Consider the following 15,915-nt stretch of genomic DNA (forward strand, 5'->3'; position numbering starts at 1 on the left):
AAGGAATGACTATTATTTGGCAATAAAAAGGACTGATATATACTACATATGGGTGAACCTTGAAAACATGCTAAGTTTAAAAAGCAAGGCACAAATACCCACAAATTGTATGATTCTGTTTATAAAAGTATCCAGAGTGGGCAAATTATAGAGACAGAAAGTGGATTGGTGATCGATAGCAGTTGGCCAGGTGGGGTTGGGGAAGGGATGGGAAGTGACTAATAGAGGTTTCTTCTTAGGATGATGCAAATGTTCTAAAACTGGTAGTGGTGATGGTTGCACAACTCTGATTATACTGAAAACCAATGAATTACACACTTCTTAAAAATGTGAATTTTATGGTATGTAAACTATATCTCAGAAAAGCTGTTACAAAAATTAGTCTTAGGTAATGCAAGCATAATAAAAATTTAGTGTAAGGGAGTGGCAGATGAAGATAAATTGACAGAGAAACTCTTGTCTCATGTAATCATGTAAGACAGAAGGTGGTGTGATTTTCAGGGAAGAGAAGGATCAACCTGAATTTGCTTCCGTAGCAAATTAACAGACTATCATTGTGTAATGTATGTTCTGAGAAACATGCATTTTGAATTATGTTAAGCAAAGTGATATTCTTTATAAGGATTGTTTTTTATACACAATTTGTTTAAATAGGTCAGTCATACGAAATTCGGATGCTGGATAATCGGAAAATGGGTGATATGCCTGAGATCAGTGGAAAATTAGTAAAGGTAAGGACAGTCCATTTTAATTCCCAACGGATATTGCTGTGATTGAATGAGTTTTTGTTTTAAAAAAAATTAATTTTACTTCAATAATTGTTGTATTACAACTTTTTAACTTTATGAGTTATATTTTGTTTATTCACCCGTAAAATGGGAATTATAGCAGTTATTGGGTAGAGTAATTTTGAAAGACCCTTGGAAATCAAGGAGCAATAGAAAAGTTCGTTGCAGTTATGGAGTAAAAAACTCTTCACCACAACAAAAACCTATAAGCCTCTCTAAAAGTAAAATATAATATGGGGAAGAATGTCAATGTTGGCTTAAAACTTTAAAAAATCCTTTACCTTGTAAAGTTTCATTTAAAAAAATTGAAATCTCTGTTCACCCTACTTATGTATCTGAATGAAAAAGTCAGTCATCCTAGGTATAGGAGGCATACCTGTTTTCCAGCTAACCTGTTCTTTTAGGATGTATCTTCAGAACCATCCCTGTCCCCTGGCCCCTCCTAGCCTGTATCCATCATACATCATGGCTGATTATAAATTCCATAGCATTACAGGGCGGGGTTAATGAAAGAATCTTAATTGGGGAAAGGTAAAACCTCATGTGGCTAACTAAGTGTTAGCAAGAGACAAGTTCTCTTGATCCTTCCATCTTCCCACAGAGTGGCATGTCAGGGCCCAGGTGCTGCTGGGCCCTCAGTGTGGAGGGGCATTCTATTGGAAAGACCCTGCCCTCTGTGGATCTGCCTTTTTAGTGGGTAAGCATGAGAAGGGCAGCCTTGTGGTGGGAATTGGATTCAGGCAATCTAAATTTGGTGTGTTAACTAATTTGGCATGTCTGGGAAAGCCAGCTGCCCAGTACCTGGAGGGCACCTGGAAGGTTACTTAGGGATCAAATGATAGGTTACCAAAGGTGCTTTGGAACTTCTTGAATCTGCAGAACATATTCAGCAATGTGCTTTCTCTGATTGTTCTATTTTTGTCTGTCTTTGTTCTGTGTTTTTTTTGTTAATGTATCAGTGTAAAAGGGTTGGAAAATGGTTTTAATTGTAAACTCCATAATAAACTTTAGTAGGATTTGATGGGCCCTATATTGAGGTCTTTAAAACTGGATCCAAAAATGTTAGAACAATTTTTTTAACCTTTGATTATGGTAAAATTTGAACATACCCAGAAGTAAAGAAAATGGTACAATGAATCCACATATATCCATCATATGGTGGTATATAATAAATATATCTGGTATATATCATGAGTTCTCATAAATTCTCCTGCCAACTTCAACATTCTCCACAATTTGCCAGTCTTGTTTCATCTATTCCCCCTTGTGCTTTTTTTATGTATGCTGGATTATAGAATTTACTAATTTGTAATTTTAACTCAGTTCTTCATTCATGACCATTCAGTGTTCTGAGGAAAATATAACAAACTTTGACATCCAGTCCAAATGCCAAAATTCAGGGTCCATCAAGGCATTGAAGAAAATCAATTCTGAAGCAATTGTCTTTGTCATTTATCAGTGGAGACAAGCTGGCTTTCCAGGGCAGTTCCCTGAATAGGTGGTAGGATTTAGAAATAATTAGTCTGATAGGTGATACCTAATGTTTAAAATATTTTGGCAAGCTGGTTAAAATACCTGTCAGATTAACGTGGGATAGCAGGGTAAAGTTGTATGACTGCTTTAAGTTCAACTTCCTTGTATTTACTTCCAAATTAAAACATGTAAAAACATTTAATGTACAAAATTAATGCAAGCAAATAAATTAAGGGAAAAATGACACCTCATTATGACATAATGAACTACTGTTAGTAGCAAAACCATTAACTTAGAAATGCACAGTTAATGTTTTGCTGACATAACACTAGTATATTCCACCTAGACAAGGTTACTTATTCTGAAGGCATCAGTATCTAAATATTTAGCCCACTGATTGAAAAGGGTTAATTTTTAAAGCATTTTACATTGGCTGCATCTTCTGTTTGATAAGCCAGCTGTGTGATTTTTGGTGGATGTGCCAGGCATCCAGTTATATTCTGTATAACTGGGATTAAGAGCTACTGTCTGCTACTACCAAAGACTGCAGGATGAATTTCTGGGAAATTACATCCTTTTTTAATCTAGAGAATCCCTAAAATATGCTTCAGATTTCTAGAGTTTTATTTACTGGCCCTAGGATCTTCGACTATACTACTTAAATCTGGGGGGGAACCTTGGGGATCAAGTGATAGGTTTGCGAAGGTGCCTTGGAACTTCTTGAATGTGCTGAACATATTTAGCAATGTGCTTTCTCTGATTGTTCTGTTTTCATCTTTTTTTGTTCTGTTTTTTTCTTTTAGTGTTATGTTAGGGCCCCATCACATGTTGCTAGTTCTGAAAATGTAGTCAATCTCCTTTTAAGGAAAACTTTCAGATAATGAGACTTTCTCCCTGATTCGTATAAGAAGTTCCTTTCCTCTCTCCCGCCCTCCTCCCTCTCTTTCTTTCTTTTTCTTTCTCTTCCTCCCTTCCTTTTCATTCCTTTCTGTTTTCCTTTCCGTTCTTTTTTGGGTAGGGTTTTCTGGTAGAAGCTGGAAAACCTGCTAGACAAATTCTAAAAGAGCTATATAATGCTAGAATTTTTCTTATATATCTTGTAATTTCCTAACTTTGGTCCTCCTTTTATCTTCTTTAGTATTTTAGTCTGACCTTCTAGAATGGGGCTTAGTAAAGCTCTGAAGTCTAATACCTGTATTCTAATACTGTTTTCATCTGAATATATGTATTTAGTATGGTTCTTACTGTGCTGTACTTTTTTCTGGAGACGAGCTGGCTAGCAAATGTGAACCACTGGCATTGGTGTCTTAGGGGCCACCACTAGCCTATGAACCATCACTATGAGAGCTTTGCTGTGGTCAGGTGATGGTGTGAAGTGGGTGCTGGGTAATTGCTTGGACAGGCCCTGCAGGTGTGGGTGCAGGTGAGGAAGATGGGAATAAAGCAGCCACTGAGCCCTATAAATTTCTCCCACATGGTACTCTTTTTTTAACTTATCTCAAAGAAAAACATTGCTACTTTTAATTGGCTGCTGGGATTACAGGCATGAGCCCCACCACACCTGGCCTAAGTTCTTTTTTTCAAGGCAGTGGGCAGTGTTTTGGATTTTTGTTTTTTGCCAGTTCTTTTTTTTAAAAACTCAATTTTTTTTGAGATGGAGTCTCACTCTGTCAGCCAGGCTGGAGTGCAGTGGTGCGAACTCGCCTCACTGCAAGCTCTGCCTCCCGGGTTCACACTATTCTTCTGCCTCAGCCTCCCAAGTAGCTGGTACTACAGGCACCCACCACCATGCCTGGCTAATTTTTTGTATTTTTAGTAGAGACGGGGTTTCACCATGTTAGCCAGGATGGTCCCAGTCTCCTGACCTCGTGATCCGCCCACCTCAGCCTCCCAAAGTGCTGGGATTACAGGCATGAGCCACCGCGCCCGACCAAAAAAACTCAATTGTTAACTGTTATTTTAAATTAACAAAGTTTTACCATTGTGCCTGGGTTTCTCTGTCTCCATCTTTTCATTTTTAATAACTCCTTTGTGCATCTGGTATTTTCTTTATAGGAATGTAATTCTTGCTCATTAATTTTAGTGGGAAGAACCTTAATTTTGAATTGTAATAACAAATTATTTTATAAAATCAGTACCTAAGTTACCATTTTATTTACAATTTTAATTTTTGAGTTATAATTCTTTGCACCAAATAATTGTACCGTAATCCAAGTATCCAAGGGCAAAATAGTTCACTTACAGAATGTTTAAAACAGAATCTAGTTGTATATGTTCTACTGCTACAAGTTAACACATAAGAAGTAGAAATGGTCCTGCATTTTAGCTGGAGCAGTTTAAAAGTACTCATTTTCCCCACTTATTCCACAGAGCATCATAAGGGTTGTATTCCATGACAGACGGCTACAATACACAGAGCATCAGCAACTTGAAGGATGGAAGTGGAATCGCCCAGGAGACAGACTTCTTGATTTAGGTACAGGCAGTGATCAAAAGACCATGGAGATGAGGGCATTGTTTAGCTATGCCCAGTAATGTGTTGGCATCATGAATTACTTGTTTGGGGAAAGTTTTGGTGTTTGTGGATTTTGTGTCTTTTTTTTTTTTTTGGAGACAGAGCCTTGCTCTCTCGCCCAGGATAAAGTGCAGTGGCACAGTCTTGGCTCACTGCAACTTCTACCTCCCGTCTTCAAGCGATTTTCCTGCCCTAGCCTCCCGAGTAGCTGGGATTGCAGACGCACGCCACCATGCCTGTCTAGGATCTTGTGTCTTGAGAGTTGTTTTCTATATATACATACACACACACATACATATATATGTATGTATGTATACATTTTTTTCTTTTTATTTTTTTTCCCATCCTTGTATTATACAGAACCAAGAGAGTTGTTTTATAGTTAAAACGTCAAGTAGCTTTTTGGTGCTAAACTAATGTGAACCCGGAATTTTATGATTTTGAAACCATTGAATTGTAAACCATCTATCTTTTTTTTTTTTTGAGACGGAGTTTCGCTCTGTCGCCCAGGCTGGAGTGCAGTGGCATGATCTTGGCTCACTGCAACCTCCGCCTCCCAGGTTCAGGCGATTCTTGTGCCTCAGCCGTTTGAGTAGCTGGGACTACAGGCATGCGCCACTGCATCTGGCTAATTTTTGTATTTTTAGTAGAGATGGGGTTTCACCATGTTGGCCAGGCTGGTCTCAAACTCCTGACCTCAGGTTATCCGCCTGCCTTGGCCTCCCAAAGTGCTAGGATTACAGGTGTGAGCCACCACGCTCAGCCTTATCATATTCTTAAAAAAAACGAAATACAAACCATGGTAGGGGAAACTGTGATACTCGTTTAGGGTGGGTTTCGATGTTGAAGAAGTTGATCATGGAGCCCACTGAAGGACAGAGTTCAAAGCAGTTACAATTATTTCATTAGAACATAATATAGTAAGTTGTAAGTTTTTAAGTTATTTAAAGTGGATGAGTTTTTATGTAACTTCTTTTTAAAACAGATATTCCAATGTCTGTGGGAATAATTGACACAAGGACGAATCCAAGCCAGTTAAATGCGGTTGAATTTCTGTGGGACCCAGCAAAACGCACCTCTGCTTTCATTCAGGTTGGATTTTTACATTATTAGAAGCTTACTAACCTAGTTATTTAGGTCATGGTAGGATTGAATTTTTGATACAGTATCATTTCCTTTAAATGTCTATTTATAAACTATGTTGCAGTGTCTTTCTATATACATAGTTAGGTTTAATCTAGTAAGTTCATCTTATTTTAAACTAACATATATGAAGACATTCTATGATATGTAAAGCATTATTCAAATGTTATTTTTACCGCTAGTAGTCCCAATAATGAAAATGTCTATTTTTCATGAGATGTATTTCTCTTGAACAAAAGCTGCTATTTAAAAGGATACAATTGAAAAAAGATTGAGATTTTAAAATTCCTTATAGCATTATTTTAAAAACATTCTAATACTGAAAAATTCTAAACCTCTATAAATAGGATAATAATGATGATTAATTGTCCATGTAACCATCACCTGGCTTTAGCAGTTTTTAGTGGTTTCTGCCCCCTTTTAGTTATTGTTGGAGCATTTTTTTTTTTTTTTTTTGAGATGGAGTTTCATTCTGTCACCCAGGCTGGAATGCAGTGGCATGATCTCGGCTCACTGCAATCTCCGCCTCCCAGATTCAAGCTCTTCTCATCTCTCAGTCTCCCGAGTAGCTGGGATTACAGGTGTGCACCACAGTGCCTGGCTGATTTTTGTATGTAGAGATGGGGGTTTCACCATGTTGGCCAGACTGGTCTTGAGCTCCTGACCTCAAGTGATCCACCTGCGTTGTCCTCCTAAAGTGCTGGGATTACAGGTGTGAGCCACCATGCCCAGCCTGTTAGAGTACTTTAAAGCAAGTTTCAGACATACCATTTCATCCGTAAATATCATGTCTCTAAGAGATGAGTTTTAAAAAGTAACTATAATATCGTTATTCTGTGTTTAAAAAAAAATAGTAATTCTAATACCCAGAATGTTCAAATTTGTATGTGGTGGAATTTAAACTACCAGGTAGGTAATATATAGAAAAGGAAAACCACTTACTTGCTGACCAGCCTTCATAAGCTATGCTTTGCATGAACTGTAAAAAATCATTTGTATTTTGCATTTTGGTATTCTAACAGTATTATTCTCCATCAGTTAATCCCTGGGGGCATGGTTTATATCCGTCAAATATTGATGCAAACTCATACTGTTGGTGTTTGTCTATAAGGCAACTAGTTATGTAGTAAATCAAAGTGATACAAGACCTGGCTTTACATCTCAGGTTGTGTTGTCATACTGCAGAGATCAGTTTTAATAGTGAGTCATTAGAAGAAGGGATGTGCAGCAATCAGAAATGACCAAGGTCTTGCTGTTAACTCTGTGTGAAACCCTAAGGCTGTCTTCCAGGGTGGGTATTAGGAGACAGGGCAGGAGTGGTGGAAGATGAGTATTGCCCTCTGGATCCTGAATGGACTTTTGAAGAGTTGACCAGAGAATTTAGATGGATACAGAATAGGATGGGTAGTGGGCTTTCTGGACTGTAAAATTTCCCCAGGCAAAGTATCACAAATTGGTATCTGTAGGAACAGCAGTAAGATGGTTGGCTGGGTAGAGCAGGGGTAATGGCAGCAGAGGGCAAACAACAGAAGCTCTAAACAATGAGGTGAAGATTGCTGTGGATTGAACAGGGCTTAGTACCCTGGGTCTGAGATTAGCAGACAGTCCAAGGTGGAGGTGGGCAGTATATATAGGAAGCTACTGTAGTGTTGTACCCTTGATTGGAGCCAAGTCCTGCATTAGAGGAGAGGCGTTGTGATGCGCAAGAGCTCAGAAAGTCTGGAGAGGCTCAGTTGGATTTGTAAGAGGGAAGCCATATCTTAAAAACAATTAGGTTCATAGATAATTTTGCTAATATGTGTGATGAGTTCATTTTAAAGGATCTTGAATTTATAGTGGTGTCAGGTCACTCAAGAGGGAACAAAATCGAAAAATAACCAGTGGAAGGTCTTTGAATCCATTTCAGCCTGAATCGTTTCATAGGTACACTGCATCAGCACAGAATTTACTCCACGGAAGCACGGAGGTGAAAAGGGAGTGCCCTTTAGGATCCAGGTTGACACCTTTAAGCAGAATGAAAATGGAGAATACACAGATCATCTACACTCAGCTAGCTGCCAAATCAAAGTTTTTAAGGTAAGACAGAGAACCCGGGTTTTCTGTAATTAAGGCTCAGTTTTGCCTGTAAAGCTGTGTCTGCAGCCTGATGGATGAAATAGTATACTTTGTTTTTAAGCCTAAAGGTGCAGACAGGAAACAAAAAACTGACCGAGAGAAGATGGAGAAGAGAACAGCTCATGAAAAAGAAAAGTATCAGCCATCCTATGATACCACAATCCTCACAGAGGTAATGTAGTACAGCATTTGGTTTTGGAAGAGAAGCAAAGGTTGCATATTAGTCTATTTCTAAGATGAGTTTTGCTACAAAAGGGTTGGGGAAGATTGGGTGGCAGTTTGACATGTTATTCTCTGTGAAATTTCTGGGGAAAATATTTAAATTTGGGGATTTTGATAGACTGTTTCCTGGGTGGGATCTTAAATGAAGATGCTGAAATCCCAATGAGGTCTTAGAAACAGACCTTAAAAACTTTGAAGTTGGCAAGAGACTTAAGTTGGGGCCTAGAAAGTCCAATTTTTGTCACTGCTGGGGTTTTGCATTTTTTTTAACTTTGAATCCTGTTAGTCATGCATTTGTTTAATTGGACTGAAGAGACATGAAACAGGGTGTTAGATCTTTCTTTGTATAATGAAAAGACATTGATCCCAATCTTTGGTGTTTGTCCAGATGAGGCTTGAGCCTATAATTGAAGATGCAGTTGAACATGAGCAGAAAAAGTCCAGCAAGCGGACTTTGCCAGCAGACTACGGTGATTCTCTGGCAAAGCGAGGCAGTGTAAGGGACTTCTGCTTCTCTTTTCATTGTGCAAGAAACCTTGTGCAGTGTTAGATATAGGACCAACTTCCACCGCAAAGTAAAGCCAAAATTGTTTTTGATGTCCATGTCTTGATTTAATTTGCTTTTGTTTAGACTTCCTGCTTCTGTTTGTTCCTCACTGAGAAAAATTTCCTAAATCTAACACTTTAAAACAAAGCAAAAAACAATGTTGACCATATTGGGTGGTTTTGGAGGGAAAAAAAAGACACTCAGAGATATGTATTCCCTCCCTGACTCCTTCCCTTCCTCCTTCCCTCCCTCTCTCTCCTTCACACACACACCTCCTTCAAGAGCACTGAAATTAATTGAAAATACTTTCTTTAGCAAATTAGCTATTATTTTTGTGTAACTGAAAAGGGTCTTGCTTTCTCATGTGTATATTTGATAAGAAAATTTTGTGGACAGTTAGATGATGGCAGCAAGCTTGACATTAACACATGCAGTTCTTTGTCACATTTTTCTGCATGTAGCATAAAAATGTGTGTCTGTCTATGCTTCTAAGAGCCTGTTTGGCAGCACTGGTAGAAAAAAAAAAAACTCTGATGGGATTCATATTTCTTCTTGGCAGTTGCATTGTGAATTAATGCTTCAGGCCAAAGTAGTGTACCTTGCTACACCTAGACCTGAGTCCCCCCCCCGTATGCAGTCAGGGGGCATCTGGTTGAATATGTGCTTTGTCCAGTTAAGTATAGCAAATCTTTATTTTATGACATGACTCTTCATCTATTAGTCCACAAAGGATGATCCTGCTTTGCAAACTTAGATCAGCTACATACCTTCAGTAAATATAAACACAGAACATTAAAGAATCATTAAAAATAATTGTCATCATATGTATTTGTGACTGCTGTATTCACTGTTGCAGTCTTTGCACTATTAAAGTACCAGAGGATTTTTCATTCTTACACATATCACAATTACTGCGGTTAAATGTAGACTTTGAATGTTACTGTCACAAGCACTATCACGAGAAACTCATTTCCAATTATAGTATCGAATAAAAATGTTTTAATGCTTCTCTATGCAATGAAACTGAAATTGTACTCATCCTAGTGCCACTGGAAGCACACGTTACATTTTCTTTAACTGGGCTTTTTTTTTTTTTTTTTTTTAATCGAATCAAAGATTGTTAAAACAGCTTTATATTCTTTCCTAAAACACCTGCCCCAGCAATTTTGTTTTTATCCTCTTCTGATTTCTCAGCTGAAGACCCACCAATGGTTCTTAGTAAACTTCTTTGGGGGGGATTCTGGCAACTCACTTTTCCTCTCCTGTTATAAACCATTTAACTAATAAAGAAGTGGGTTCTGGTAATTCCTAAATAAAAGAAATTCATTATAGCCCAGAGGTAATCTGAAGATGGGAAAACTGTTGGTAAATTCTTAATGATTCTTAACTCAAGTCTAAAGTATGCAAAACGTCAGCAGTTCACTGGCCTGGGATTTCACATCTTCCTCATGTATTGCTTACTGCCCTGGCTGTATTTGATTTTGTTCAGATGCTTCTAGGGGTGGTTACATCTCATCTTGAAAACCTGTTTTTAAAAAAGCAGGGTACAGATTGATCCCTTAAAAAACAAAGTTTGCAAAATTTCATATGTTTTTTCAAATTCTTACCAAGGAAGGCCAACATTTCATAGAGTTTTTGGCTAGTTACAATTGGCTTTCAGTAAAAAGGGATATCCAGACTTACTGTTAGAGTCGAAAAGATGCCGAATGAAATGGTCCCACACTGAATAGTCACTACTGTTGGTTACCAGGAGATGCCGTACAACAAAACTCTTATGTGTCTGTTGGTCTTCATCTCTGAGCTGTATATGATTGGCTCAAATGATGACTGCCAATTTCTACAGCCTAAAATGGGTGATCATTCTTTACCTGGGGAGGGACTATGTTCACAGTGTACCGAAACCATAACTATGAGCCCAGGCCAGGCATTGCTAGCGCCGTTATGAATTCAGGAGCATAGGCACTGCACCATTGCTTGCTTTTCGAATGTTAGAAGAATCTAAATATCTAAAAGCAAAATGGGTATTTATGGAGTTTTGGTAAACTTGGTGTTTCTACATTACGCTGCCATACTAACTTGAAGCTTTTTGATGGCTTCATTTCTTCAAATGGCTGGCAATAATTACCAAAAGTTTAGAGAGACTTGATACTTTTAATATTAAATGGTTTACATTATTTGTACGTGTATGTTATGTAGTGTTATATTTTGTATGTGCAGGGGGATGTTGTAGCAGGAAAATCTTTCAGATAGTAGAGGTGAGGTGACAGTGTGTGATACCCATGATTAGATTTGCTAGTCAGCTCACAGGGTCTTGGGTTCATCAAACAGTGTAAACTGAGGAGGTGATACTTTGTAAGGTGGAAAGAAAAACAAGGGTCTAGTTTTTTAGTTGTTTATTTTTTTTTGAGATGGGCTTTCACTGTGTTGCCAAGGCTGACCTCAAACTCCTCAAGCAGTCCTCCTGCCTCAGACTTCTGAGTAGTTGGACCACAGGTGTGTGTGTGCCATCACAGCTGGCTTAAAAGGCCCTAATTTTAAAAGAATGGGCATTGTTGTGTAAAATGTAATTTATAGCAAAGTTGCTATGCCATGCAATAAGTTTATTCAAAGCTCTCCAGCTAAATTAGATTTCTTTTTTGAAAGCTGACTGATAATAGAAGTAATAAGTCTGCAATCATTTTTGTTATTTTTAAGGGGTGATACATAATTGGGTAGTTGAGATTATTTTCCATGTATCCATTGCTTTTGATGGATGTCAGACAAGCGTTTTAAGCCCCTGTAACCATTGGTGAAACTTAATTTCTGTCCTCAGTGTGCTTCACAGTTTCTTAGCTCCATTACACCAGTGGTCTTGACACTTACCTACTCAAAATGATTTTTAAATTTTTTTAGAGACAGTGTCTTGCCCAGTCACCTGGGCCTGGAGTGCAGTAGTGTGATCAAAGTTCATTGCAACCTCAAATTCCTTGGCCCAAGTGATCCAAGACACTTGAGACAGGTTCTCGCTGTGTTCCTCAGGCTGATCTCCAACTCCTGGCCTCAGAATGATCCTCCCACCTTGGCCTCCGAAAGTGCTGGGATTGTAGGCATGAGCCACCATGCCTGGCCTCAAAAGAATTTTGAAAAAGGATATACTTGCACCTTTCCAGATTGACATCTGAAAGTTTTCATCATAAAGTTTTTTCATCATAAATTTAAATAGCTGCAAAGGAGGCAATGTTCTGGCGTGGTGGTGATTTGCATTTACAGTTTAAGATAAAACTATGACATTACTCTTGAAGTGCATCCTATGGAATCTAAATGCCATAGCAGTTTGACCACTGCTATTGTTCATTCAAAAAATTCATTAAATCCAAAATTTTACTTTGTTCTTCCTCTTGGTCTCATGTTTCTATTTCACTCCCCTTAAATTGTATCCTAATATGACATAGTTTTATGCCTGAAAATCTTTAAAAATTTTTTTCTTATTTATTTTTATTTTTTCTTCCTGAGGCTTCAAATGATGAAACTGAAATTTTTAAATGATCACCCTAAAAAAATTACCTTACAACAAATTTACATAAATTGAAATTTAAGTTTTAAAATTTGCTGTGACCATAGCCTCTTATCTCAGTCAAGATATTTAAAACTTATTAGTACCAATTTATCAAAACAACAAATATTACAGATTTTGATGAAAATTTATTAAATGTAAAAATAGAAATATTATTGGAAATGCATCTTGAATGATGAGACAGGATAGAATATAACTTCTAGAATTTTATAGATATGAGAAATTTTGTTTTAATTTTTCTTTCAGCGGTGTCATTCAGGTCCTGGAAGTCCTTTTGAATCATCTGTCAAAAATCCCAGGGACATTTTTGTGTGATCTACTAGATTATTTCAATATATGTCAGTTGACAATAGGTCCTCCTGAATTATTTTGATAGCAAATAATTGAAAATCACCTGACTTATAGAAAAACTTAGTCATTAGAGTTATGTACTTTTTCTTTCCTTTTTTTCAAGATGGGGATCTCACTCTGTTACCCAAGCTGGAGTGCAGTGGTGTAGTCATGGCTCAGTGCAGCCTCCCCTTCCCAGATTCAAGCAATTCTCCTGTCTCAGATTCCCAAGTAGCCGTGACTACAGGTGTGCACCACACCTGGCTACTTTTTTTTTTTTTTAATCCTAGTATCTTTAGCTTGGCTTTGGGGAGAGTCTTTCTTCATTATATTTATTTATTTATCTATTTTCATTTTTTTTGAGATGGAATCTCGCTCTGTCGCCCAGGCTAGAGTACAATGGCATGATCTTGGTTCACTGCAACCTCCGCCTCCCAGGTTCAAGTGATTCTCCTGCCTCAGCCTCCTGAGTGGCTGGGATTACAGGCACACGCCACTACACCCAGCTAAGTTTTTGTAATTTTAGTAGAGATGGGGTTTCACCACGTTAGCCAGGATGGTCTCAATCTCCTGACCTCGTGATCCACCCGCCTCAGCCTCCCAGAGTGCTGGGATTACAGGCATGAGCCACCACGCCCAGCCTGATTATATTTATTTTATTTTTTGGTAGAAACAGGGTCTCACTGTGTTGCCCAGGCTGGTCTTGAACTCCTGGGCTCAAGCTATCCTGGGCTATCCTGGGCTCCCACCTTGGCCTCCCAAAGCGCCGGGATTAGGGGCATGAGTCACCGTGTCCAGCCTGGGAGAGTCTTAAACCCCAGGGCTATAATTAGATGTGATGCCTTTTTTGTGTAAAATGAGAGAAGGATGATTATGAAAGGGGACTCTTGAAACTGAGTCCTCAGATCCATTGGTGTTTAGAAAGAATACCTGTAGAGTGAAATCACATCATGTGATGTCTGTATCTCAAGTCTGAAGACTTGTATTTGAGATTACTCTGGCATGTTTAGCATGCTTTTGACTTTGACTTTTTCAGCCTCCTAATTGTAATAGTGTATCTCCATGTCTTTGTTCTGTTTCTGGTCAGAATTTTGCCTGGAGCTGAAAAATATTAAAGTTCACCATAACCCTTCCAGAAAATAGAAAGATAGATAGATAGATAGATAGATAGATAGATAGATAGATGGATGGATGTAGTACTGTACACAGTTGATGTATTTTGATGCTGGGCCTGTCTGGTCTGTCTTGAGGATTATTAATCTTCAGAGGTATCAAAGAAGCAAATGGGTACTGGTGAGGCTGCTCATTAGGGAAGAGGGCAAAAGGAGCACTAGCTAGGTCAGAGCCATGTTTCAGGTCACCATGTGATGTCAGATGTTGCTTATAAATCCTTTCTTGTCTTCGCCATTCTTAAATCTTGATAGGTGCCTGTTGGGAAACTGATAAAGAGGATACTGGTAAAGAGGGAGGAGAAAGCTCTTCAAAGCGATTATACTTAAGCATATATTTTAAATGCCTTTATAAACTTTTGCTGCTGTCATCACTTTAGGTCTTCTCTAAGATTAATCAGTGTCTAGACGCACACAGCAGGTAAAACTTTTCTTTGCCACACAGAAGTAAATTTGACATGTGTCTGTGAGGTTGCTTGATAAATGTCAGCTGTCTCTCATTTTATAATCTTGCATTTGGCTAGTGAGTGAATTACAAAAATATTTCTTCCACATATTTTAAAAGCATATCATTAATTTATTTCTGTTTCTGTCCTTAGTGTTCTCCATGGCCCGATGCCCCCACAGCCTATGTGAATAACAGCCCTTCCCCAGCGCCCACTTTCACCTCCCCACACCAGAGCACTTGCAGTGTCCCAGACAGGTATCTAGTTTGCGTGATCGTGTGCCTGCAGCTAACTAATGCTCATGTGCCTTTATTTTCCCATCTCTCCATATACAGCAGCCTTTTGTTTGTATTGTACCTGAAGGAAACAGTAAGGGGAAGTATCCTGTATCTCGGTGGCAGAGGACAATCATTGTCTTTTCTTCACCTACCAGCCTTTTTTACTCCGAGCCCCTTGTACCTTACATAGTCACAACTATGGTAATTGTAGACAAGGGGCCATTTTCAAGATATAGCCAAGATATATTCTTTGTAAGATTAAAGACAACATTAACAGTGTCTATAGGTAAAGAGAGAGGGACAAAGTGAGTTTATTACTAAGTTCATTCACTTGTCTGTAATGCTTATATCAAATGGGTTATTTTCTGCAGTATTTCTTTTCTCTCCCAATAGATACGCTATGTTTTTAATTGAATCTTTAAAGGAAGACCTTTCAGTTTCTACAGATTTGTTGTGGTTTTAGAAATGGAAATGGTGGACTCTTTATTCTGTTATCCAGCCTTGACTGGCAAGAGTCTAGAGTGAGCTCAGGGTGGGAGCAGGAGACTGTATTTTGGGCATCTTGAAGGTACAGCAGTACCCCATGGAGGCTTTCCATTCCAGGGCTTTGCTGCAGAACTAATGCAGAGTAGTTCACATCAGAAGTTCCCTATTTTTAGGAAGTTTCTTGTTGGGGAGGAAAATTATGAAAGCTAAGACCACAAAGGAAAAGGTTCTCCGGTCATGCTGACAAGGTCTGATGAGAAAGCAAGCAAAAATGTGCTTTCCCCCTGAGGAGATGGATAAACTGAGAAGGCAGCTTGTTGTCATGTAGGCTATTATGCTTTAAGAGTAGAAAAATACCCTTGGACTTAGAAAATTAGAGGAGTGACCAGAGGACCAGTAGGTTACCATGTCTGAGGGCTTAGAATAGTGTCCTAGTCAGTCCGGTCTGAATAATCTTAGAAAATGATTATGGCTTTAAAGGTGAGCTGTAAGTTTATGTACTCACTAGTAGACTGGAGAACTCATCGTGTTCCCAGCACTGTTCTAAGTGTTCCGATGCATTAGTGACCGAAGAGACAGACCCCCGTCTGAAGGAGCTTAAGTTCTTATGGGTAGAAAGGATATAAATAATCAAGATAATAAACCTAATCCATTGAGGCACGGGGGCTAAGAAAGGAGTCGGTGCTCAAGAGCCAGAAGGTAGCCCTATTCCCTGTGGAGCTGTTTTTCATTTCATTTTACTTAGAAGCACAAGGATAGTGGTACAAGTTAATCTCTTTTGTTCTCTTGAAATTCACCCTCATCAATCTTGGATATATGAATTACTTAAAGGAGTATCATTTTATATTTT

At 38.5% G+C, this 15,915-nt stretch overlaps 1 protein-coding gene and 1 non-coding gene across 6 annotated transcripts in view; one reads left to right on the forward strand and one right to left on the reverse strand.

The window, feature by feature from the left end:
* Nucleotides 1-15,915, forward strand: part of UBP1 (upstream binding protein 1) — a 53,304-nt gene that overhangs the window by 24,050 nt on the left and 13,339 nt on the right. For 3 of the 5 annotated variants that reach the window (XR_008658642.2, XM_055284576.2, XM_055284566.2), the window contains 7 exons: nucleotides 655-731; nucleotides 4,632-4,737; nucleotides 5,762-5,868; nucleotides 7,843-7,995; nucleotides 8,096-8,206; nucleotides 8,645-8,752; nucleotides 14,455-14,558. Coding sequence is in view for 4 of the 5 variants with exons in the window: in XM_055284576.2 (XP_055140551.1) it covers nucleotides 655-731; nucleotides 4,632-4,737; nucleotides 5,762-5,868; nucleotides 7,843-7,995; nucleotides 8,096-8,206; nucleotides 8,645-8,752; nucleotides 14,455-14,558 (766 nt within the window). In the remaining variant the exon portion in view is untranslated. The remainder of the gene's footprint in view (nucleotides 1-654; nucleotides 732-4,631; nucleotides 4,738-5,761; nucleotides 5,869-7,842; nucleotides 7,996-8,095; nucleotides 8,207-8,644; nucleotides 8,753-14,454; nucleotides 14,559-15,915) is intronic. The other 2 variants (XM_063612633.1, XM_055284586.2) reach the window with 1 other exon arrangement.
* On the reverse strand, nucleotides 3,277-3,338 carry LOC129461475 (U7 small nuclear RNA). The gene has a single exon (XR_008650564.1). It is a non-coding gene; the product is annotated as a U7 small nuclear RNA (small nuclear RNA).

This window comes from Symphalangus syndactylus, chromosome 1 (genome assembly GCF_028878055.3).
Source record: "Symphalangus syndactylus isolate Jambi chromosome 1, NHGRI_mSymSyn1-v2.1_pri, whole genome shotgun sequence".
NCBI classification, from domain to species: Eukaryota; Metazoa; Chordata; class Mammalia; order Primates; family Hylobatidae; genus Symphalangus; species Symphalangus syndactylus.